General features: G+C 42.1%; 1 protein-coding gene across 1 annotated transcript in view; it reads left to right on the top strand.

Moving 5' to 3' along the window:
- Positions 1–1,163: 1,163 nt before the first annotated feature.
- LRRC43 (leucine rich repeat containing 43) overlaps positions 1,164–23,884 on the top strand; it is a 65,936-nt gene continuing 43,215 nt past the window's right edge. Inside the window, exons 1-6 of the mRNA XM_089661969.1 lie at positions 1,164–1,373; positions 5,284–5,526; positions 12,802–12,912; positions 13,013–13,152; positions 14,656–14,894; positions 18,085–18,263. Coding sequence (XP_089518095.1) covers positions 1,164–1,373; positions 5,284–5,526; positions 12,802–12,912; positions 13,013–13,152; positions 14,656–14,894; positions 18,085–18,263 — 1,122 coding nt within the window. The remainder of the gene's footprint in view (positions 1,374–5,283; positions 5,527–12,801; positions 12,913–13,012; positions 13,153–14,655; positions 14,895–18,084; positions 18,264–23,884) is intronic.

Below are 23,884 nucleotides of genomic sequence, written 5' to 3'. Positions count from 1 at the left end.
TTGGCGGTGGCGGCGGGCATTGTGATTGACGTTGGATCTACTACGGGGGACATTGTTTTAAGTTTTGTTTTTAATAAAGAACTTGTCAAAGACTTTCTCCTGTCATTTTTCCACTACACTTTTTTGTTTTTGTGAATGGGTAGCGGTACCATGTACCCCATACTCATTTACATGGGGGGGTGGGATCTTCCAGCCCACAGACCCCCACAGCCACCAGCCATGGTTGTGGAGTAGAGGCCCTTGTCCCCATCAACATGTCCCCATGTTGAGGGAATGTGGCCTGGTATGAGGGGCGGGATCTGGGGGCCCCCTTGTTAAAGGGGGGCTTCCAGATTCCGATAAACCCCCTGACCACAGCCCCCACAGCAACCAGCCACGGTTGTGGGGAAGAGGCCCTTATCCCCATCAACATCTCCCCATGTTGAGGGCATGTGGCCTGGTATGAGGGGCGGGATCTGGGGGCCCCCTTGTTAAAGGGGGGCTTCCAGATTCCGATAAACCCCCTGACCACAGCCCCCACAGCAACCAGCCACAGTTGTGGGGAAGAGGCCCTTGTCCCCATCAACATGTCCCTATGTTAAGGGCATGTGGCCTAGTATGGACCTGCCAGGCTGCATGCTCGGATCAGGGTCTGGTATGGATTTTGGGGTGGCCCCCTACATCCTTTTTTTTCTAAATTTTGGCATGGGGGTTCCCCTCAAAATCCATTCCAAACATGAAGGGTTTGGTATGGATGGGGGGGACCCCACGCATTTAAGAAAAAATAAATTAATTGCTGGGTAATGCTGGCAATTTTTTTTACATTCAGCTGTCAGCAGGGAACCCAGCTGGCAGCTGAAACAATAAAGAACGTTTTTAGTAGATGTGCGGTAGCCTACCACATATTCAGATGCAGTAAGATACCGCTTAGTGAATTGTCCCCTCTGTTCGAAGTTCGTGGTCAAACTTATATTATGTTCGAATGTTCAACTGCAAACCGACCAGGGGAGTGTTCAGCCCATCACTTAGTGATCGCCAGAGTCTTCCAAGTCCCGTGCGGATCTGTTGCTCTACTGCATAGTGACCATAGGTGGATGCTCATATGGCACAGGTGACATTTACTAACTGCTTTGCAATTTTCTCTATGAATGCAAAGTATTTTCTTATTGCCTGAGGTAGAGATCATGACTCCACCGCATCCAATCAGAGAACCTGTTGTATTCATTGAGAAATTTGCAAGGCATTCTGTGGAAGATGTCTGTGTCGAGCAAGCGTCTTCTGTGTTCACGGTGCAGGAGGACAGCCGCTTGGCACAGGGCCCAAAAGACATCTGCAATCACTGTAGTAGTGGTGACTACTACAGTGATCCTTCTGCTTCCAGAAGGACCCCACAGGTATGGCATATGCTTACCTACAGTGGTCCAAGTTAGGTAGGAGCTTTAAAAGTTTTTGTTTTTTACCAGGTCTGGTTGTGGTCGGGGCCAGTAACTGTGGTACCCAGTAAAAGATCCAGAGAGTGCGATATTAATGGCACATGTGGCATAATATGGCATAGAGGTATTCACTGACATAACAACATGTTACATAGCAATGGCACAGGTATGTAGAGTTGAATCACACAGGCTCCCAGTAAGGCAATATTTCAGGCAAAGCCTACTTTATCTGGATGGCATCTGCTAGAGGGGTGTCCGATTGGCAACAGATAGTGGCTCCTCTAGGTTGGCAAATAGACTGCAGCAGTGACTCTGGTGACCGGAATCATGAAGAAGATAGCAGTGTCCCTTTCCTGTCCCTCCTTGACCTGGGACCTTTCCCTTTGCTCTCTCTCCTAACCAGCGTGGAACCTGTTCTTAGCCTCTCCACTTTGCATATTCACACCAATCCCAGCAGTTATTTATTAGCACTGTCCCAGCTAAGATGGCCACTGATGGTCACCAGGAGTCACATTGTCCAATGATACAGCTGCTTCCCCTGGGACACCTATAGAGTCTGTAGAGGAACAATGTTCCTCTATGCCTCTGCTCCATCTGCATAGAAGCAATTTGCCACCTCCTGGTTGTAGCGAAGAACTATACCTGCCAACACTGAGAAATATAACTAAATTGTTACTATGGGGACAGGTAAGTTGAACAAAACTCCCCTTCCTAATAACCCCACAGCTTATCCAGGGACCGTGGAGGTACAGAGGGGTATGGTGACCTCTGTCTACCAGGTTGGAGAGGGGGCACCATACTGTTGTATCCTTCCTCATGGTTGGACAAGTAGACTCTTACACACAAATTTGGGATTTCAACCCAATGATCGAAAAGTACTGGAAAATACTCCATGCATCCCCGCCAGCACTCCTGACTCATCCCCCCTGCCGAGTGCCCCCATAGGAAATCGCTTGCTATCGGGGCACCCGTGTAGGCTCGATCCAAAGCCATACTGTGTATGTCTATTGACACACACAGATTGACTCAGCCCTGACCTCGCTGCCTTGTCACTGGGTTTGATTGACAGCAGCAGAAGCGAATGGTTCCAGCTGCTCTCACTGAGTCCATTGAGGGTGAGAGAGAGCGGCACCACTGCTGTCAAGCACAGTACTGGATCAAAATTGGGCTCTGGTAAATATAGGGGGGGAGTTGCATTAGAGTAAAAAAACGCTTAGCCTTTACAACCATTTTTTTAAGTTTAAATCCTTGGACTATTATTTTCCATTCCAATTCGTTGATTGTTATAGATAAATCCCTCACCCTATTCCTTCTTAATGCCACAAAGAGACTTATTCCTAAATAGCAGAGACAACCAACAGCAAAGTACAACAGACACTCATGAGATTTGGGCATGTTGGTTGGTATACAAAACCTTTGATAGTCATTTAATGGAATTACCCAATAAAATTCTTTTTTTTAGAACTGTTTTTACAACATGCATGTTGTTTTCCACTAAGTCCTCATGCACACTGGATGTTTTTACAGCGGCTGTTTTTGGCTTCTGGCGTTTTTTACTACAGCTAGTAAATTCCCCAGCATGTAATCCTGTGTATCCATGCACGTATACGCTTTAACCACTTCCAGACCGGACACTTTTACCCCCTTCCTGACCAGGGCAATTTTCAGCTTTCAGCGCTATCACACTTTGAATGACAATTGCGCAGTCATGCAACACTGTACCCAAATTAATTTTTTACCATTTTTTTGCAACAGATAAAGCTTTATTTTGGTGGTATTTATTCACTGCTGGGATTTTTATTTTTTTTGCTATGTAAATGAAAAAGTCCAAATATTTTGAACAAAAGTGTTTTTTTTATAAAATTTTGCAAATAAATAATATTTCATCATAAATCTTTGCCAAAATGTATTTCATTATCTTTTTAGTTAAAAAAAAACAGAACAAAAAATTAGTTTATAACCAAAAATTATAATTTTTAAACATTTTTTTTTACATTTTTATTTTATTTTTTTATATTATTTTTTATTTATTTTATTTTTTTTACATACTGTCACCCTAGCAGTACAGTGTCACCATGGTGACACTGTACTACTTGTGGAGGGTGATGAAGATTTTTTTTTTTTTTTTTACAATGATTGCTTTTACACCCATATAGGATGTAAAAGCAATCATTTCTCTTTCTCTCTGTGTGCATTCCTGCACTCATTGAGAAATACAGAGTGAGCTGTGATTGGTCAGAGCTTGTCACATGGTACAAGGCTGTTGTGAATAGCCTTGTACCATGTGACCTCTGTGATCATTCACAGATTTCACACGTAGTAAGCAATGATGTCACAAGTGACATCTTGCTTACTACTTTGCATGTGATCACTGATTGGCCAATCAGTGATCACATGATCGGGACCTCGTAGAGAGGTCCCGTCCGACGATCGGTGTTTCACTGTGTCCGGAGGACACAGCGGGCACTGGATCGCGGTGCTGCGCGCTCCCAGGGAGCGCGCACAAGCAGGGTGCGGGGAGGCCGTTCATAAACGGCCACCCGACCCTGTACTGCCACCGTCTGGCCGTTTATATGCAACGGCCGGTCGGGAAGTGGTTAATCAGTTTTTTTTGGCAGGGGCGTTTTTTGGCTGGGAAAAAAAAAACAGAACTAGTGGGTTTCAAGAAAAGTTTTTTTAGCTGTAAAACACTCTAATGTGGTAAAATGCAGCAAACCAGCGTTTTTTGATCCAAATTTGTTTTGTGTGTGTGTAAAAAAAAAAAAAATGCTAATGCGATAAAACATGGCTAAACACTAATGCAAAACACTTTAAAAAAGGTGAAAAACTTGCTCTTTTATTGCGACTTTATACAGCTAACACTACCGTGTGTTTTTAAAATTCCCAGTGTGCATGAGATCTAAATGTTGTCTAGATGCCCATAACCCCAACTCCTGCCAATGATCCCTTCCCCCTTCTCTCCTCTCCCCCTACTCTTCAGGTTATATTTTCCTGGATACATTACTGTTTGGGAAAAATTGAAAGTATGAACCTGCACACTTCTATATGCATTTGTGTCTGAAATATTGTTTATGGCAGTTATAACAAACTCTTCATCATTACTAAACTTAAACAAGAAGTAAAATAAAATCCACCACCAGTCCAAGGGGAAAAGGGGATTGTAATGTCTTCCCTAGTACAGAACCAGATAGAAATCTGAAAGATAATTTTCTAAACTCCTTGCAACATCATAAGTAACCCTGGGGTTTGTTTTCGAGATGGATTTATACTTTTTATGTGACATTAAATATGAAACATATAATGATTTTCCCAGGGCTGCTGTTAGAAACCAAGGGGCCCAATACAGCCAGCCTGACAGGACCCCCAAAGAAAAAAAGTTTACCATGCTTCAGTTATGAGTGAACACAGTGAGTGATGGGTACCGAATACTGTGTGTTCATTCAGGGGAAAAAGGGGGCTGGTAAATGTGAGGAGGGAAGCCGGCAGCACTGCGGGGGTGGGGGCATACAGGGGGGCCTGGACAGCAGGGGGAAATGTATGGTGCACAGGGAGAGTGATGGGTGTGACAGGGGGTCAATTAGTGGAAACGATCCCCTGCATGGCTCTCTCTGCAGCAGCTGAAAGCCAGCGGGTGGGAGAGGAGAAGCAGCCAGATTTCTTTTGCTGCAGAGAAAGCCATACAGGGGATCGGTTCCAGTAATTGCCCCCCCTCCCCACCATGCCGATCACCCTCCCTACCTACATCCCATTCACCCAGCTGCCTGGGCCCCCCTGCTGGTTGGGGCCCCATACAGGAAGACTGGTGGTACCCCCTTATCCACGGTCCTGATCTTTCCTATTGAAGCTAAGGTTTGGTTTCCTCTTTCTCCAGAACAAGTCTACTGTGCAGAACAGAAAACCTCCCTGTTCAGGATTGGACAGCAGTGATCCAGAAGAGGAGAGTCAGGACAATCTGAAAGACCTTCTGAATCAGCATGGTTCACCTTGGGAGCTGGATGACAGATGCAGTGCGGAGGCTCAGCATATTAGGGAGCTGGCAGTCACACGTCCTGAAGTTATTACTGAACAATTCATTTATTCTTACTTCAGATCTCTAAGAGTGGTAGACCAGGAGGTGAGTAGATGTGAGCCAGGAATGTTCACTGTAGAAACCAAATTGCTGTTTCAAGAACATTGGAATAAATAATCTGTAAATGGACTCTAATGTAAAAAATTGTTTAGAACCTTGACATCTAATATAATATCAGTACTTTGGTTTCTTGGCTTGTGAAGAGCTGGAAGATATAGCAGCTATCTAAAGATAATGTCTAAATGTCTGGTGGAGTTTTAACCACTGCGACCATAAAAGAGATAATCAGTCTTGCAGGATATAAATAAGCAAAATGGGATTTCTACTTTTACACAAATTGGAAGACCTCTTCACATGCCACTTTCCTTCCCCAATTTTCCTATTGATGTGGGTCTTCTAGTTCAGAACTCATGCCAATCGATTGCTTTAATAGCACTGCCAATACATTCTGAGGCTACAGACCCTTAGAGAGCTCCTCCTTTCCTTGCATGGAACAGCCTGGTCTCAGAAGGCCTTTGTTTTCTGATGAACTTGGAAGCCCACTGAAAATGAAGGGCTGAGCAGCACTGTAATGATAAAAACAGAGAGGCTGTACCTGATGTTAGCTTTGGAACTGGTGAGCTCATAGCTCAGTTGGCTTAGACCAGGGGTCTCCAAACTTTGGCCCTCCAGCTGTTGAAGTACTACAAGTCCCATCATGCCTCTGGGAGTCTTGCCTGTGGCTGTCAGAGTCTTGCAAGGCTTCATGGGACTTGCAGTTCCTCAACACCTGGAGGGCCATAGTTTGGAGACCTTTGGCTTAGACTATCTAAACAACATTCTAACAACAAGGCACGATATGATGATGCCATCTCTGGGAGTTTTTCAGTCAGGCTTCAGGAGGTAGGTAAATGGCCTACATCTATTGTAATGAAAGTATTAAAGTTTGGTCAGTGCTGCACAGTTTGTTTTCATCTACAGGTGATCCATAGCAGCAGAGAGGCAGTCATTTGTTAACCTCTTCCCGTCTGGCCCATGTTGATAAACAGCCAGGTGAGCGCTGCCGATGCAGGTGGGCATTTCTAAACGACCCCCCTGCATCCATTGCTCTGGGAGCGCGCAGTACCGCGATCGGTGGACACAGCGGAACACAGATCGCTGTATGGGACCTCTGTGTGAGGTCCCAATTTATGTGATCACTGATTGGCCAATCAGTGATTACATGAATACTAGTAAACAAGATGTCACTTCCTGACATCATTGCTTACTACTTGTGAAATCTGTGAATGATCACAGAGGTCGCATGATAGAAGGCTATTCACAACACCCTTGTACCATGTGACAAGCTGTGACCAATCACAGCTCGTACAATATAATTTAATGGCTGCAGGAATGCAGCCAGAGAGAAGGATAAATTATTGTTTTTACAGCCTTTATGGGTGTAAAAGCAATTAGTGTAAAAAAAGAAAAAAAAATCTTCATCACCCCCCACAAGTAGTACAGTGTCACTATGGTGTATGTTAAAAAAGCAAAAAACAAACATAAATAATAAAATAAAAATGTAAAAACAATTTTTTAAAAATTATCATTTTTGGTTATAAACTAATTTGGGTTATTTTCTTTTTCCTAAAAAATAGATGAATACATTTAGGCCACGATTTATGAAGAAAGATTATTTATTTGCAAAATTGTATAAGAAAAACACTTTTTTTTTCAAAATTTTTGGACTTTTTCATTTATATAGCAAAAAAAAAAAATCCCAGTGGTGAATAAATACCACCAAAATAAAGTTTTATCTGTCTCAAAAAAATGCTAAAAAATTCATATGGGAACAGTGTTGCATGACTGCGCAATTGTCATTCAAAGTGTGATAGCACTGAAAGCTGAAAATTGGCCTGGACTGGAAGGGGTTCAAGGTGAATTCACCTTTTAAATAATGCTTCTGATTTAGATGGGTAGTCCATATGGCTTCTTTTTAGTTTAGAATAAAATCTGTATTTACCAACCAATTTCATTTCACCAGTATGTTTTTATTTATTTTGCTTTACAAAAGTTTTATCGGGATTTTAAGTTTTGCGTTAAAGATATAGAAAACATCATGTACAAAAGGATACTACATGGGGGAGAAAGTAACCAAGACAGATACATAGTAACATTTTTGCCTAGATCTGAAGTCTCCAAACTGCAGCCTAGGGACCAAATGTGGCTCTTTGCTTGCCTTTATCCGGCCCTTGGCGCATTTTTCCTCCCTCTGATACAAGTCACTTTTCCTCTCACTGACACCAACAATGGGGCAAAATTCCTGCTACTGACATCAGCAATGGGGCACTATTTCTCCCATTGACACCAATGACGGGGCACTATTCCTCAAACTGACACTTACAATGGGGCACTATTGCTTAAATTGACAACAATGGGGCATTCTTTCTTCCACTGACACCAACAATGGGGCTTTATTTGTCTCACTGAAGCCATCAATTGGACATTATTTCTTCCACTGACACCAACAATGGGGCACTATTGCTTAAATTGACAACAATGGGGCATTCTTTATTCCACTGGCACCAGCAATGGGGCACTATTTGGGGCATTATTTCTTCCATTGACACCAACAATGGGGCATTTGTTCTTCAACTGACACCAACAATGGGGTACTATTCCTCCCATTGACACCAACAGTGGGGCGCTATTCCTCCCACTGACACCAACAATGGGGCACAATTCCTCCCATTGACACTAACAATGGGACACTATTCCTCCCACTAACACCAACAATGGGGCACTATTCCTCCTAGTGACACCAACAACAGGGTGCTAGTCCTCTCTCTAATACCAAAATGGGTTGTTTTCTCCCACCAGCGCCAAGACAATTTCTATTCCCAATGGCCACAGTCCGCCCCCCCTAAAGTCTAAAGGACAGTAAACTGGCCTTTTGTTTAGAAAGTTTGGAGTCCCGTGGTCTAGATGAGAACATAGCACATTGGGTACGTTCGCTGTTTATATCGTACAAATGAGCACAAGTTCCATCAGTGGTACAACACAGAAGATGGACCAATTAAAATAGATGCAATTGGTGAGGATGTTTGTCGCCATTAGGTGGGAAAGGAGGGAAATGTGCTGGAGCCCAAAGAAAAGCTCAGGGTTAAGGGAGAGAAAGAGCAGGATGGAGGGCAACCGCCTGAAGTCCTCAGCTAGCAGTAAAGAATGGGGGAAAGGATAAGAGGAGGGCTTTTGCCTGGGGAAAGGGAGGGGATATGGAGAGGTTCCCGTGCAGTCCAACCCATTACATAGCGCAGAGATGTGCAGTTCAAATAGTTAAATGGAAAGTGAAGAGCGGTCCAGGTTTAGATGATCATTGTAGGTTATCCATGCATATGGCTTCTTCAGGGGCGTACTGACCATTTGGAAACTCGGGCACTGCCCGGGGTCAGTAGGGGGCCCCATGAGATGCCCCTGGTACCTTTTTCATAGGCTTTTTTGAGTTTGGGTAAGGACACAGGGGCCCCATGATCCCCTATTGCCCGGGGGCCCCATGAGTTGTCAGTCCGCCCCTGGGCTTTTTAGAGTTTGTTCTGATCTTGCCATGGGAACAGTAGTATAGTGATCTATTACTTCTAGGGAAGGTAGGACAGTGCTGGCTTGAATCTGTCATGCTACAAGGTACAGAAACTTTGTGGTTACATTTGACTGTGATGCACTCTTGAAGTACACTTGTCATAAGAGAATTTTGTAGGATGCCATTGCTCACCTCTCTTTTTGAAAATGCTGGTCATCTGACTGCCATGGCTTCAACAATTTCTGATTCACTGGGTCTAAACGAGTATTGCCATAAGTCCTCATGCACACTGGATGTTTTCACAGCTGCTGTTTTTGGCTTTTGACATTTTTTTCTACAGCCAGTAAACCCCCCAGCATGTGTGGTGGTTTATGTAATAATTTATTCTAAATAATTAGGGCGGTGTCCTCTCCCTTAAACAAAATATTGCAGTGCCTCCAGCCTTTAAAATACGGCAAATATTTCAGAAACCAATAATTTGGACACCTTAATAATTTGATCACCACTTAATAATATACCTTGAGTTCTTTAACCAATATGATTTCGTACCATATACAGTGGGGCAAAAAAGTATTTAGTCAGCCATCAATTGTGCAAGTTCTCCCACTTAAAAAGATGAGAGAGGCCTATAATTGGCATCATAGGTAGACCTCAACTATGAGAGACAAAATGAGAAAAAAAATCCAGACAATCACATTGGCTGATTGGAAAGAATTTATTTGCAAATTATGGTGGAAAATAAGTATTTGGTCACCTACAAACAAGCAAGATTTCTGGCTCTCACAGACCTGTACCTTCTTCTTTAAGAGGCTCCTCTGTCCTGCACTCATTACCTGTATCAATGGCACCTGTTTGAGGTTGTGGACAGGTGTCTTTTATACTGATAACAAGTTCAAACAGTCACACTCCAAACTCCACTATGGTGAAGACCAAAGAGCTGTCGAAGGACACCAGAAACAAAATTGTAGACCTGCACCAGGCTGAGAAGACTGAATCTGCAATAGGCAAGCAGCTTGGTGTGAACAAATCAACTGTGGGAGCAATAATTAGAAAATGGAAGACATACAAGACCACTGATAATCTCCCTCGATCTGGGGCTCCACGCAAGATCTCACCCCGTGGGGTCAAAATGATCACAAGAACGGTGAGCAAAAATCCCAGGACCATACGGGGGACCTAGTGAATGACCTGCAGAGAGCTGGGAAAAATGTAACAAAGGCTACCATCAGTAACACACTACGCCGCCAGGGACTCAGATCCTGCAGTGCCAGACGTGTCCCCCTGCTTAAGCCAGTACATGTCCGGGCCCGTCTGAAGTTTGCTAGAGAGCATTTGGATGATCCAGAAGAGGATTGGGAGAATGTCATATGGTCAGATGAAACCAAAATAGAACTGTTTGGTAGAAACACAACTCGTCGTGTTTGGAGGAGAGAGAATGCTGAGTTGCATCCAAAGAACACCATACCTACTGTGAAGCATGGGGGTGGCAACATCATGCTTTGGGGCTGTTTCTCCGCAAAGGGACCAGGACGACTGATCCATGTACAGGACAGAATGAATGGGGCCATGTATTGTGAGATTTTGAGTGCAAACCTCCTTCCATCAGCAAGGGCATTGAAGATGAAACGTGGCTGGGTCTTCCAACATGACAATGATCCCAAAAATACCACCCAGGCAATGAAGGAGTGGCTTCGTAAGAAGCATTTCAAGGTCCTGGAGTGGCCTAGCCAGTCTCCAGATCTCAACCCCATAGAAAACCTTTGGAGGGAGTTGAAAGTCCATGTTGCCCAGCGACAGCCCCAAAACATCACTGCTGTAGAGGAGATCTGCATGGAGGAATGGGCCAACATACCAGCAACAGTGTGTGCCAACCTTGTGAAGACTTACAGGAAACGTTTGACCTCTGTCATTGCCAACAAAGGATATATAACAAAGTATTGAGATGAACTTTTGATATTGACCAAATACTTATTTTCCACCATAATTTGCAAATAAATTCTTTCCAAATCAGCCAATGTGATTGTCTGGATTTTTTTTCTCATTTTGTCTCTCATAGTTGAGGCCTACCTATGATGCCAGTAATTACAGGCCTCTCTCATCTTTTTAAGTGGGAGAACTTGTACAATTGGTGGCTGACAAAAAATACTTTTTTGCCCCACTGTACACAAAATTTGCCTTCTTGATAAATAAATAAATTTATTTATGTACAAATATTTATATATATATTAATACAAATGCAAAATACTGGTGATGAATATATTCGTACACACAATCAAAGTTATAGTGTGCTATTCTTTACGGGATACTACAATATATGATTATCAAATAAGGGAAAACAAAATTCTAAAGGGTTAGTTGCAACCTATAGTGCTTCAGATATTATTTCTGATTTCCCGCGGATGTAGGGAAATAAGAAAGTATCTCTGATAATATGCACCACCAAAAACACTACAAATCAATTAGTATGCAGTATATGATCTCAATACCAATACTCAAAAAGTTATAGTTATAATTATACAGATAACCTTAATACATTCCTAACCACACAATACAAATGTTGTAAATCTTAATAAGTTTCAAATATAAAAGAAAATTACAATATTTTGGCCCAGTCTCGCCACTCCCAGAATCTCGATTTTGAGGCCTCCCAGTGGGATGCAGTTTGGAAAAGAAATGTTTCTGGGCAGTTAGTCACCAGAATTTTAAATGAGCATCAGCGTCTTTTCCTTCAAATGGCCTTCAAAAACAAAATGGCAGCTGGAAGTTCTCAGCAAAATGGCCTCAGGTAGCAAGTGAGAATAGTGCAGTATATAGGAGTAGTAGTGTAGTGAGTAGTTTCAGGAGTAGTTCAGAAGTGATAAAGAAGTAGTAGCAATCTTAGAAGTTTTAGCAGATCAGAAGTCCAGAAATTTTTAGAAGTTTAAGAAGTTTAGCAGATTTTAAGTTGTCTTCAATTTGAGGTGTTTGGCATTTTATATCATATCAGTCCTTTGTTCCGAAGGACCTCCCAACAGGCTTGTTGATTGGATGGTTGAGAAGTTTGCATACCTATAGATGTTCTTTACCTGTCCACCGGGGACAGTCAGGTATCACAAATCAATTGGTGGTCTTAATGATGACTCACCCTTTGATATAAACAGTATGTCTTTATGGATAAAATATATGGGTCCTATTCAGGTATGGATGATTTCCCTACTAACTCCTAAATAAGGACCATAGAAAGATGTGAATATATTTGGTTTCTCATTTTTCTGATATATGAACTGTATTGGAATGACTGATTTCCTTTGGAAATATAGAAATTACCCAACTCACAAACCATCTTATATTTTATCACTTCAAACTTCAGTTGAGTGGGATTTCCCTACTAACTCCTAAATAAGGACCATAGAAAGATGTGAATATATTTGGTTTCTCATTTTTCTGATATATGAACTGTATTGGAATGACTGATTTCCTTTGGAAATATAGAAATTACCCAACTCACAAACCATCTTATATTTTATCACTTCAAACTTCAGTTGAGTGGGATGCAGTATCCAACTTTATCGAATAGATTTTCCCTTGATGGAAAAGTGTTGGTAATATATTTTCTGATAATATTTCCGTTGATATATACCAAGCTTTTTATTTTAAATGACCCAACTTTCACCTTATGTTTAATGCACGGTTCAAGGATATGTGACAGAAGAAGCTTCTAGTTACTAGCCCTATTGTGTGATAATTGGAGTACAAATCCAGTTGGAGTTTAGTGAGATGTTCTACTCACTACTTTTCTTTTCCAGGTAACAGAAGTGGATGATGGGCTGCTAAAATTTCACAATCTTGAAGAACTTGTCTTAAGTGCCAATAAAGTAAAAACAGTCTGTTCCTGCAATCTTCCACGAACTCTAAAGGTGAACATGTACATGAAAACTTTTTTTGCAGATTTTAATGCCACTAAATAATATTTCAGTCAAACAGAGCTTTACCCTTGTCCCTTATGACATGTTTCAGGTGTTGGAGATGTGTTCGAACCACATTTCAAGCCTAAAAGATCTTACCGTAAATCCTCCTCCAGGGTTACAGCATTTGGGCCTTGCCTATAACAAGATTCAGGTTTCTTCAGAAAGTTTATATCTGACAGCTGACTTCTGGTAAGAATATTGGCTTTTGAAATCTGAAATTTACCATATCAAAGTTCAGTTTGTATTATTGTACTGGTGACTTTTTTTTTGTAGCCAGCCTCCAAAAACATTACAGCTCCTTCACACCAACAGTTTTGGACTGGAGATAAAAAGAAAGTGTGAGGCTTTTTGTCTTGTGTCCTATGGCTTCCTATTACATTTGCATTGCATTTTTATATAGCGCATTCACATGTGCTGCAGATCAGAATAATTACAACCAATTAGGTTTAGAAAAGTACCTGTTCTATCCCTGTGAACAAGCCCGTTGCGGGTGTATGGTTTGTTGGGTGGAGATCTTATGTATGTGGCAGCCATCTCTCTTTTTTTTCACAGAACAAAGTAATAATGTGATTTTACCATGCAGTATGACTCACATCTACTGCATACTTTTTAAGCAGTTACATCAAAGTACAGGAAAACAAAATCCCAACTGAGTCGATCTATGTACATTGCAGGGATTTTAACCCCTTTGCGCCGGCGCCTCCCGGCCCTTTAAGAGTTTCAGAAGCCGAGAGGCAGGGCGGGGTTTTAGGGTCATGTGACCGCAGTTATTCGCGGTCACATGATCGGAAAAGGTCTCGACTGCGAGGGGAGATCGGGACATTTCCTTGAGACACGGACATATGTGCTGGGAACGCGCAGGGCGGGCGCTCTCAGCACATATGTATTTTTAAAGGGTACGCAAATATGCGGCCACTCGGTGTCAAGGCCCAGACGCCGAGAGGCCGAATATTTGCATGCACTCGGTGTCTAGGGGTTAACAAAGGGTCTGCATTCCTTTATATGTGATTTCCCTTTGGGAGTATCTCACCAAAAATAAAATTTTTGTCGCAAGGGATGCCCAAAATCTGACTTGTAGTGCAGACTTCTGGGAAAATCAGTAAACCAATCACAGATGCAGGAAATTACATTTCTGGGAGTCATTTTGTATACCATCTGTGTACAGAATGCCTCCAGGGTGCCAGATTAAAAAGGAAAGGTAATTTTTAAAAGCATTCAATTACAATATGACTTCACAATTGTATATGCTACATTATTTTTTTGATGTGCTATTTTTTTCCCATGAAAGTGGAGTTACCCTTTAAGCCATAATAAAACCCACAATTTAACATGGTTTATTGCAACCCTAATAGCTTGACCTGTTACAAGCAGTGGAAAAATGACAGATCTACTAACAGAAATAGGTCATAAAACTCACAGAAACAAAAATGTCACAAAAACTAAAATTATTGTGTTAATGTTAGTGACAAACTGTATCATATTATTATATTTTAGAGCCCTCCCAGGTATTTTAGATTGGCCGACACAATAGAGTCGATGGAATAGCCAACATTAGTAGATGTTGTAGTACCTTCTGCTATTCTACAAGATAATATGAACTATGTACTGTATAAACTCACCCATTCTATCTGAAAATACACTTTTGATTTCTTATATCTACATTTTAAACAAATGTCTTAATCTGTCTTTCAGGCCAGCCTTAGTTTCCCTGGACCTCAGTTTCAATGACCTCACAGACCTTTTTGACTTGATTTCCAGACTCTGTACCTTGCATAGGTTGCGTATCCTGGTATTGCAGGGTAATCCTCTGACCTTTATTCCTGCCTATCGAGGATATACTATAGACAGTTTAAAAAAGCTGTGTGTATTGGATGATATTTCAATACTGCCTGATGAAAAGCACAAGTATGATGGACTATTCAAGCAGAAAGGTGAGGATGGATTACAATGATATAAACAAAGGCCACTATTGTTTAGCAAGCACCATAATGTTGGCACAGCATACTTTATTGTAACAGCTCTCACACTTGACCGACTTGAGCCCTCATAAATCTTATACAAATAACAATTTCCTGAAATGCTGTACAATATTATATTTTCCTTTTGTAACATTTTGGATGCTTCAGATTTAGAGTGAACCGGCCCTAAAACACCTGCATTACTGAAGTCACTAGATGAATGTAAACCACCAGACCTTTAGAAGCTGACCTCAATGCACTGTTTATTTGGGCAACTATGTGGCAAATGAGGTTTAATGTTTATAAATGTAAGGTTTTGCACTTGGGGGCTAAGAATATGCATGCATCATACATACTGGGGGGGTACAACTGGGGGAATCAATCGTGGAGAAGGATCTGGGAGTTCTGGTAGTTCACAAGCTTAATAATGGCATGCAATGCCAAGCTGCGGTTTCTAAAGCGAGCAAAATCCTCTCTTGTATTAAAAGAGGTATAGACTCGAGAGAGAGAGATATCATATTACCCCGGTACAAATTATTAGTAAGACCTCATCTGGAATATGCACTTCAGTTTTGGGCACCAATTCACAAATAGAACATTGGGGAACTGGGGAAAGTACAGAGAAGGGCAACTAAACTGATAAGAGGCATAGAGGAGCTCAGCTATGAGGAAAGATTAGAGGAACTGAATGTATTCTCTTGAGAAGAGGAGATTAAGGGGGGATATGATCAACATGTATAAATACATCAGTGGTTCATATAGTGAACTCGGTGTAGAGTTTTTCACCCTGAGGTCATCACAGAGGACAAGGGGGCACTCTTTTTGTTTGGAGGAAAAGAAATTTAATCTCCAAATACGGAAAGGTTTCTTCACAGTGAGAGCTGTGAAAATGTGGAATAGACTCCCTCAAGAGTTGGTTCTGGCCAGCTCAGTGGATTTCTTTAAAAAAGGCCTAGATTCTTTCCTAGATACACAGAATATAACTGGATACTAACATTTATAGGTAAAGTTGATCCAGGGAATATCCGATTGCCTCTCAGGGGATCAGGAAGGAATTTTTTTCCCTGCAGGAGCAAAGTGGATCGTGCTTTGCTGGGTTTTTTGCCTTCCTCTGGATCAACTGGGGGTGTAGGATTATTACTTTTTATTTTTTTTTTCTATGGTTGAACTGGATGGACTTTTGTCTTTTTTTCAGCCAGACTAACTATGTAACTATGTATGTAACCAGAGAGGAGCAGCAACATGTCATCTAGATCAGCATTAATGCCCAGCATTTTTTATAGAATACCAGTAATTCTCCTTGTTTGTGAAAAAATATTCATCACGTTCATGAGGGCTGTCATAGTAACTATGGATGTTTGCAGTCATCACCAGCTGAGCACCACTAAATGATTTATAGGTATCATCAAATGGGTGCTGGCACTCTTGCTGCACACAGTAGGAATTTAGTTTTTGGTGTCTGCATCCCCCCATTGCCTTTGAAAGTGCATGCAGATGTAGCAGCTGCATGGATACAGCCGCATGTCAAAATTAGACAGCTGTGCAGCAAAGGGGGCAAAGCCTTGGATGCAGAAAATGGTAAAATGCTCACATCACTGGAAGACAGCTGCTCAGGACAGTATCTAACAGCAGGAGGCACTGCAGAGAAGATTTTTCACAGAAGCAGCAACTTCCAGGTAATGGGATAAACACTATTACACATAGCTAATATATATGGTGCTGTATCTCCCCCCCCCCCAAAAAAAAGCTAAACTTCAGCTTTAAATCCCCTAAACGTTATATATTTTCTGAAAGCAGGAACCCCGGAGCAAAAAATGGACCACCAGAAAGGAGACAGACTATTACTGACCTACCATTTTTACATTTCTAGTAACCTGACTGCAATTTTAAAGGATACGTTCACCTTTTAACAAAAAATAATAAATACACTTTGTTTTGCAGGCAAAAAATGTGCATTTAATATTTTTAGTCTAAAGAATTCCAACAGTGATCAGTAGATTGGAACTTGTAGTGTTCTCATTCACAGAATATTGTGAATGAGTGACGTGGCCGGGTGGGTGGAGCCCCGCATGGCCTTGTATTTTTTAAATGGTGACAGCTAGCAGGGAGGAGAAGGTCCCCTGCTAGCTGTCACAACGGGGTGCGGGGGGCAGTCCGATCATAACCTGTTACATGTTACACCCTGAATATGGGTGTAACATGTAACATGTTATGAAAGGTGAACTTATCCTTTAACTCTTTGGCTTCAACACTTTCTGGGTCAGTAATTCGTATAGCGATAAACTAAAAAAGAATATGGGAAAGCAACCCCACAACAACTATTGGACTTTACTGGCACATCACAAGACAAAATTTAAATATAGAAAATATTTTTATTACATATCTCAATAAAACATTCAAAGAAAGAATATATCATACAGAGATAAGGATCTCTGATAATTTTTTGACACGCATTTATGGCATTTTTGTTCCTGATCTGTGAATCCAAATATTGAAGTCAGATACAGCCAGGAAACTAGCATTTTCAGAATGAGGACAGCAATAACAGCCTCCATAGTCGTTCATGACGGATGTACTTAGTCCCGCATTTGTTGCTGACTGAAGCAGAGCCAGCTAAGTGAGCAGTAAACGTTAGATAAACGTAAAAATGGTAAGGTACTTCACACTACACATGTACAGTATATTTAACAAAGCAAGGCAAAGAATAATTCTAATGTACATGTGTTTTAATCAAACTCAACCTATCAAAATGTACTGTAAAGAGATCAGTTTACGATGCTATCTGATTGGTTGTCATGGGTTTCTTTACTTGGAAAATTTCCTATCCTTAGCAGTACTGAGCTTGACTTTATTATCTTTCTTTTTTTTATTTTATTTACATTCCTTCTGTACGAATTGGCCAAAAATGAATGTTATTAAATTATTTACTGTGCTAGACGAATGTTCATTGATTTAAAATATTTTAGAAAATACCACCTTTGGACACTAGATAGTGCTCACATGGGTACCCCTGCAGTTTTATGTATCATATTATTCCTGGAAAACCAAACAAATCAATCCATGAAATAAATAGTATTACTAAAAAAGGAATGATGGATTGTATGCATTATACAGCAACACAACCACTGATGGTTTAAATAACATATCAACATTCTCCTTGCAGAGTCTCTGACCAATAAAGCAAAGTTGTTTGTGCACATTGGAAAAGTGCAGGGAATTTCAAATCCAAGTATTGCCACAGAACTGCAGAATGCAAATGAATATCCCATCATTACATTTAATTACCGTGTTTGCTATGAGTTCATTGAGGACCAGGACAGAGGGGAGCTACCAGAGTCTCAAGTAGGTTAAATAAAAAATCTGCATAGCAATTCACCCAGTAAAAATGCATGTGCAATCCTTCTGTATGATTGGGCCAAAAAATTAATGTTATTAGGCTATTTCCTGTGCTGAACAAATGTTTTTCATTGATTTAAAGCAGAACATTCCACATATGGTCACTAGATAGCACTCACAGTGAAATCTCTGCAGCCGTTTAGTCTGTTGTTATATTGATTTTTTTTCATCTCACACATATCTATATATATATTTTTTTTATTTTCTCATGGTTTAAAAAATGGGTTTGGTTTATTGTTTCATGTTTTTTTTTGGGGGGGAGGGGGAGTTAAAAAAAAATATATTATAAATAATAATGATTAAAAATACCGTATTTTTCGCTCCATAAGACGCACTTTTTTCCCCCAAAGTGCGTCTTATGGAGCGAATGTAAAGCGGCCGGTCCGGTATTTCTGCCGCCACCATGTCAGAATATCGGGCCGGCCGCTCAGTTTTTCTCCCCTGCAGGACCTTACCTGTTCCTCGCTCCAGCGCTGCAGTCTTCCAGCGGCGGCTTCTGTGACAGCCGGGTGCCCACTGCGCATGCGCGAGAAGCGCCGCGCTTTGTGAATGGTCCGGTGTCTTCTGGGACACATGGCAGATCCCAGAAGGCTCCGGGCCATTCACAAAGCGCAGCGCTTCTCGCGCATGCGCTGTGGGCACCCGGCTGTCACAGAAGCCACCGCGGGAAAAGAAGGAAGGACAACTCTGCGGAAGTGGGAGCGGGTACCTGTCAAATTCAGGTACCCATTCCCCCTCCCTCCCCAAAGGTCCGCAGTCTCTGGTAATCTCCTTTACTGTCTGCAGTCTCTGGTCTTCTGTACTATGTCCGCAGTCTCTGGTCATTCCCTGTACTGTGTCCGCAGTCTCTGGTCATTCCCTGTACTGTGTCCGCAGTCTCTGGTCATCCCCTGTACTGTGTCCGCAGTCTCTGGTCATCCCCTGTACTGTGTCCGCAGTCTCTGGTCATCCCCTGTACTGTCCGCAGTCTCTGGTCATCCCCTGTACTGTGTCCGCAGTCTCTGGTCATCCCCTGTACTGTGTCCGCAGTCTCTGGTCATCCCTTGTACTGTGTCCGCAGTCTCTGGTCATATCCTGTACTGTGTCCGCAGTCTCTGGTCCTCTCCTGTACTCTGTCCGCAGTCTCTGGTCATCTCCTGTACTGTGTCCACAGTCTCTGGTCATCCCCTGTACTGTGTCCACAGTCTCTGGTCATCCCCTGTACTATGTCCGCAGTCTCTGGTCATCACCTGTACTGTGTCCGCAGTCTCTGGTCATCTCGTGTACTATGTCCGCAGTCTCTGGTCAGCTCCTGTACTAAGTCCGCAGTCTCTGGTCATCTCCTGTACTGTGTCCGCAGTCTCTGGTCATCTCCTGTACTGTGTCCGCAGTCTTTGGTCATCTCCTGTACTATGTCCGCAGTCTCTGGTCATCCCCTGTACTGTGTCTGCAGTCCATTGGTTCAGAATATATTTTTTCTTATTTTTCTCCTCTAAAACCTAGGTGCGTCTTATGGTCAGGTGCATCTTATGGAGCGAAAAATACGATAATTATAAATAATTATTTTTAAGGTCTGCAGCATACACGTGTTGCTGACAGAAGTCGGGCTATAGCACATCACTTCAGACTTGTCCAGTGCACCTAAGCACCACATATTTATTCCCTCTATTGTCATGGCTGCCATTAAATTTAGGCAATCCCCTTTATTTAAAATGTCGATTGAGAGCTAGAGGTTCTGCACATGCAGGTAGTAGCAAGCAAGCAGGTTCTGCGAGACAGAGTGGTGGTCATGCCATACCATCTAGGAACAGGACTGCCTTTTCAATCTCAGAGTGGCCATGCTATACAGTAGATTTACAACATGCCCAAGAGGTAGATGTGTGGCTGACAAAGCCTTCTTCTTTTTCCTCATCCCAGGTGCAGAGCAGCCATATATCTACAACTGCTACTAATCTACCCTCTTTTTCGTCCTCCTCTTCTGCTAATTTAGTCATAGCCCTACAACCTTAAACACAATTATTTCATCACATCATTGCTGGCTTGCTGTAGAAAGATGATCTTGGTAATGTGCAAGCATTCCTTATGTCAGATACTGGGGATGGTGACATAAGGCAAGGAGCAGCAAGAGGCAGTGATGTTCATGAAACTGAAGAATACTGTCAAGTGAGCTCCAGCAATGGTAATGGGGTGGATGATGAGGTGGCAGACAATTAATGGGTGCCCCCAATTGCAGGGGAGGAAAGATCTGAGAAAGAGGCATTACAGCACTTGGCAGCTTGTAGTGGACTAGAGGCAGCAGCTGTCCTAATCCATTCAGCAGTGCTGCTCCTCAGGGAACTGCTCTCCCAGGGCTGGCCCACAGAGCTATGCCTTTTTAAATTAATCTTCTGCCGAGGACACTGTTGGGGTGTGCAGCCTCTCAAAAAGACAAGTCAGCAGCAAAAGGTCCACACTCCTCCAGCTACTCCTCATTCCTCAATTTCTGCATTCCCTCCTTCCCCACAATATTCTCCTACTGCATCTGCTGCAACACATCTGTGACTTCTAGTGAAAGAGAGGGAAGTCTCATAAGAGGTTTCAGATGGGGGGGGGGGGGTATGCCCCATTAAGCAAGGGGGTCATGGCACCACACTGATGAAGCTTAAACATCTTTAGAATATTTCAAAACCCACCCTACAGTCTCCAGCAGCATCCTTCCCAAGGCAGGTGTCTCTTCCACAGCTGCTGAAACAGGTGAAAAAGTGTCTCCAAATCACCCCCATGTCCAGAGGTTTAATGCCAACCTTGGCTAAACCGCTGGCTTTGCAGCCCCCATTCCAGTTCATGTTTCAGTCCCCTTTCAAAAATTTATGGCTTGTCTTACAACCTGGTAGCAGGTACCCAGCTGCCATTATTTTGCCCAGAAGACCCTCCCTTCACTCCACCAGCAATGGAATGTAATGTGTCTGTGATGGACCACTCTGTTAGTGGCAGCGTACACATGATCACATACACATGGTCCAGTAACAGGCGCAGGGATGCCACATATCCTTCATAGCACATTAGGTCAATTTTCTGGCAGCTAGGAAAAATCCAGGATGGGCCCAGGCTTGGAGCTGATGGTGCAGCCCGGTATCTTCTCTGGTGGTAACAGTGCAGAAGCAGAATTCCCCCAAGTGCTCCAGAGCATATGTGACATCCCAGGCTAAATGTTTCTGGCAGTTCCCCAGGCCTAGGTCAAAAGGTGATTGATCCCATACCATTTTCATCCAGGAAAGGTGGTGTATAACAACAGCATTAAACTGCTGGCTGCTCTTTGCCATGTTCCATATAAAACGTTAACTGCGCATGTCACATGATCAACAACACGTTTCTGATCCTCTGATCCCAGAATGAACAAGTAATGAGGGTGGTGGCTGCCTCAGTGCTGCTTTCAAGAGTTTTTTAAACCACAGCAGCCAGGCCCGGCTGCACACCGCACTCTCGTGATCCGCATGCTTGCTTACTACATGGAGATCAGGGTTGACCCGGATATTCTCTGAACTCACAGTACCTCATGGACTTTTGGGTGTCCAGGCTGGACCACTGGCCAGAACTTGTACAGTATGCACTGGAACGTCTGGCTTGCTCTTCAAGCCTTGTTACAGACAGGGGAACCCACCTATTACCTGACAGTGTGGACTGGCTCACTTTCAATAAAATGACCCAGTCTTGGATTACCAATGATTACAATACTACTGTTGCTAATGCTACAGACCAAACCTTTCAGTGTTATCCAGCCAACATTCTTGCCCTATTATTAGCTCCTCTTATTACCAGAGGGAAGTATTCACATTTTGTTGCCATGGGTAAAATGTAGACTTGATTTTGGTTATGAAATGAGTCAATATCAGACTAGGCACTATTAACAAATCATTTTCAAGACTTTAAAAGTGGGCATTCTGCACCTTTCCAAAAAGGAAAATTGGTTCTGATGTTAACGTTTTGTTTTTTCTTGCTACTCTGATTTTGTGGTTAATGGCATGGGTCCAGGGAATTGCATGTATCTAACTGTAATATCTGTGATAATCCAGTCTTTATTCTAATATTTAAAAGGCTTGGCCACTTCATAAACTGGTGAGTGCCTGTCTTGTCTCTGCTGTTTCATCTTCCCTTACTTGCCTTTGGTCTCTTTTTTTCTTACCAAATGTTTTATTCTTGGGTATGGACTGACTGTGTGTTTTATGTAGTTGATTTTTGAAATACAATTATTTGTAGCTGTTGTCTGTAGGTGTAATAAAAAACTGGCAGGCACGGGGGGGGGGGGGGGGGGGGCCATGCCACGCCACGCCACATACCACACACCACACAGAGAATTGCTAGTAATCCATCAAAAAACTGTCGGACTTCCTTCAGCCTGAAGAGACCTTTTCCTTTCATAAAAGTTCTCCCAGACCTCTGTTGCTATGGTTCATTGTTCTCCTATTGTGACCAGCATGGTCAATGAAATAACAGACATGGAGTATTTTGCGGTAAAACCTGAGTAAATATTTGCTGAAAGTGGATATTTTTTTAAAAAATAATACGGTAGGGGAATTGGGAAATATTAATTTAATCTGTGTATTTAGTGACAGAGACAGTATGTCATTTCTCTGTGGAGCTTGCAATGAAGTTTATCTAATTGTGATCAAAGGCTGTTATTGTTCCCCTTTTGATCTGGGAGTTTACAGTTGGTCTGATTCAGTTAAGCCAGCCATACAGTGCTTTGAAAAAGTATTCATACTCCCTTGAAATTTTCTACATTTTATCATGTTATAACCAAAAAATGTAAATGCATTTTATTGGCATTGTATGTGATAAACCAACACAAAGTGTGACATATTTGTGAAGTGGAAGGAAAATGATAAATGGTTTTCAAAATGTTTTACAAATAAAATCCCAATAAATCCCAATAAAATACATTTACGCTTTTGGTTGCAACATGACAAAATGGGGAAAATTTCAAGGGATATGAATACTCTTTCAAAGCACTGTACAGGTGAAACTCAAAAAATTAGAATATCGTGCAAAAGTTAATTTATTTCAGTAATGCAACTTGAAAGGTGAAACTAATATATGAGATAGACTCATTACATGCAAAGCAAGATAGTTCAAGCCGTGATTTGTCATAATTTTGATGATTATGGCTTACAGTTTATGAAAACCCTAAATCCACAACCTCAGAAAATGAGAATATTGTGAAAAAGTGCAATATTCTCGGCTCAAAGTGTCCCACTCTAATCAGCTAATTAAACCATAACACCTGCAAAGGGTTCCTGAGCCTTTAAATGGTCTCTCAGTCTGGTTCAGTAGGAATCACAATCATGGGAAAGACTGCTGACCTGACAGTTGTGCAGAAAACCATCAATGACACCCTCCATAAGGAGGGAAAGCCTCAAACGGTAATTGCAAAAGAAGTTGGATGTTCCCAAAATGCTGTATCAAAGCACATTAATAGAAAGTTATGTGGAAGGGAAAAGTGTGGAAGAAAAAGATGCCCAAGCAGCAGGGATGACCACAGCCTGGAGAGGATTGTCAGGAAAAGGCCATTCAAAAGTGTTGGGGACTTTCACAAGGAGTGGACTGAGGCT

Source organism: Staurois parvus, unplaced genomic scaffold (assembly GCF_062004578.1).
Source record: "Staurois parvus isolate SC_StPar_1 unplaced genomic scaffold, SC_StPar_1.0 ptg001418l, whole genome shotgun sequence".
Taxonomy (NCBI): domain Eukaryota; kingdom Metazoa; phylum Chordata; class Amphibia; order Anura; family Ranidae; genus Staurois; species Staurois parvus.
Note: the sequence above shows the minus strand (reverse complement) of the source record. Positions and strands in the feature narration are given on the sequence as shown.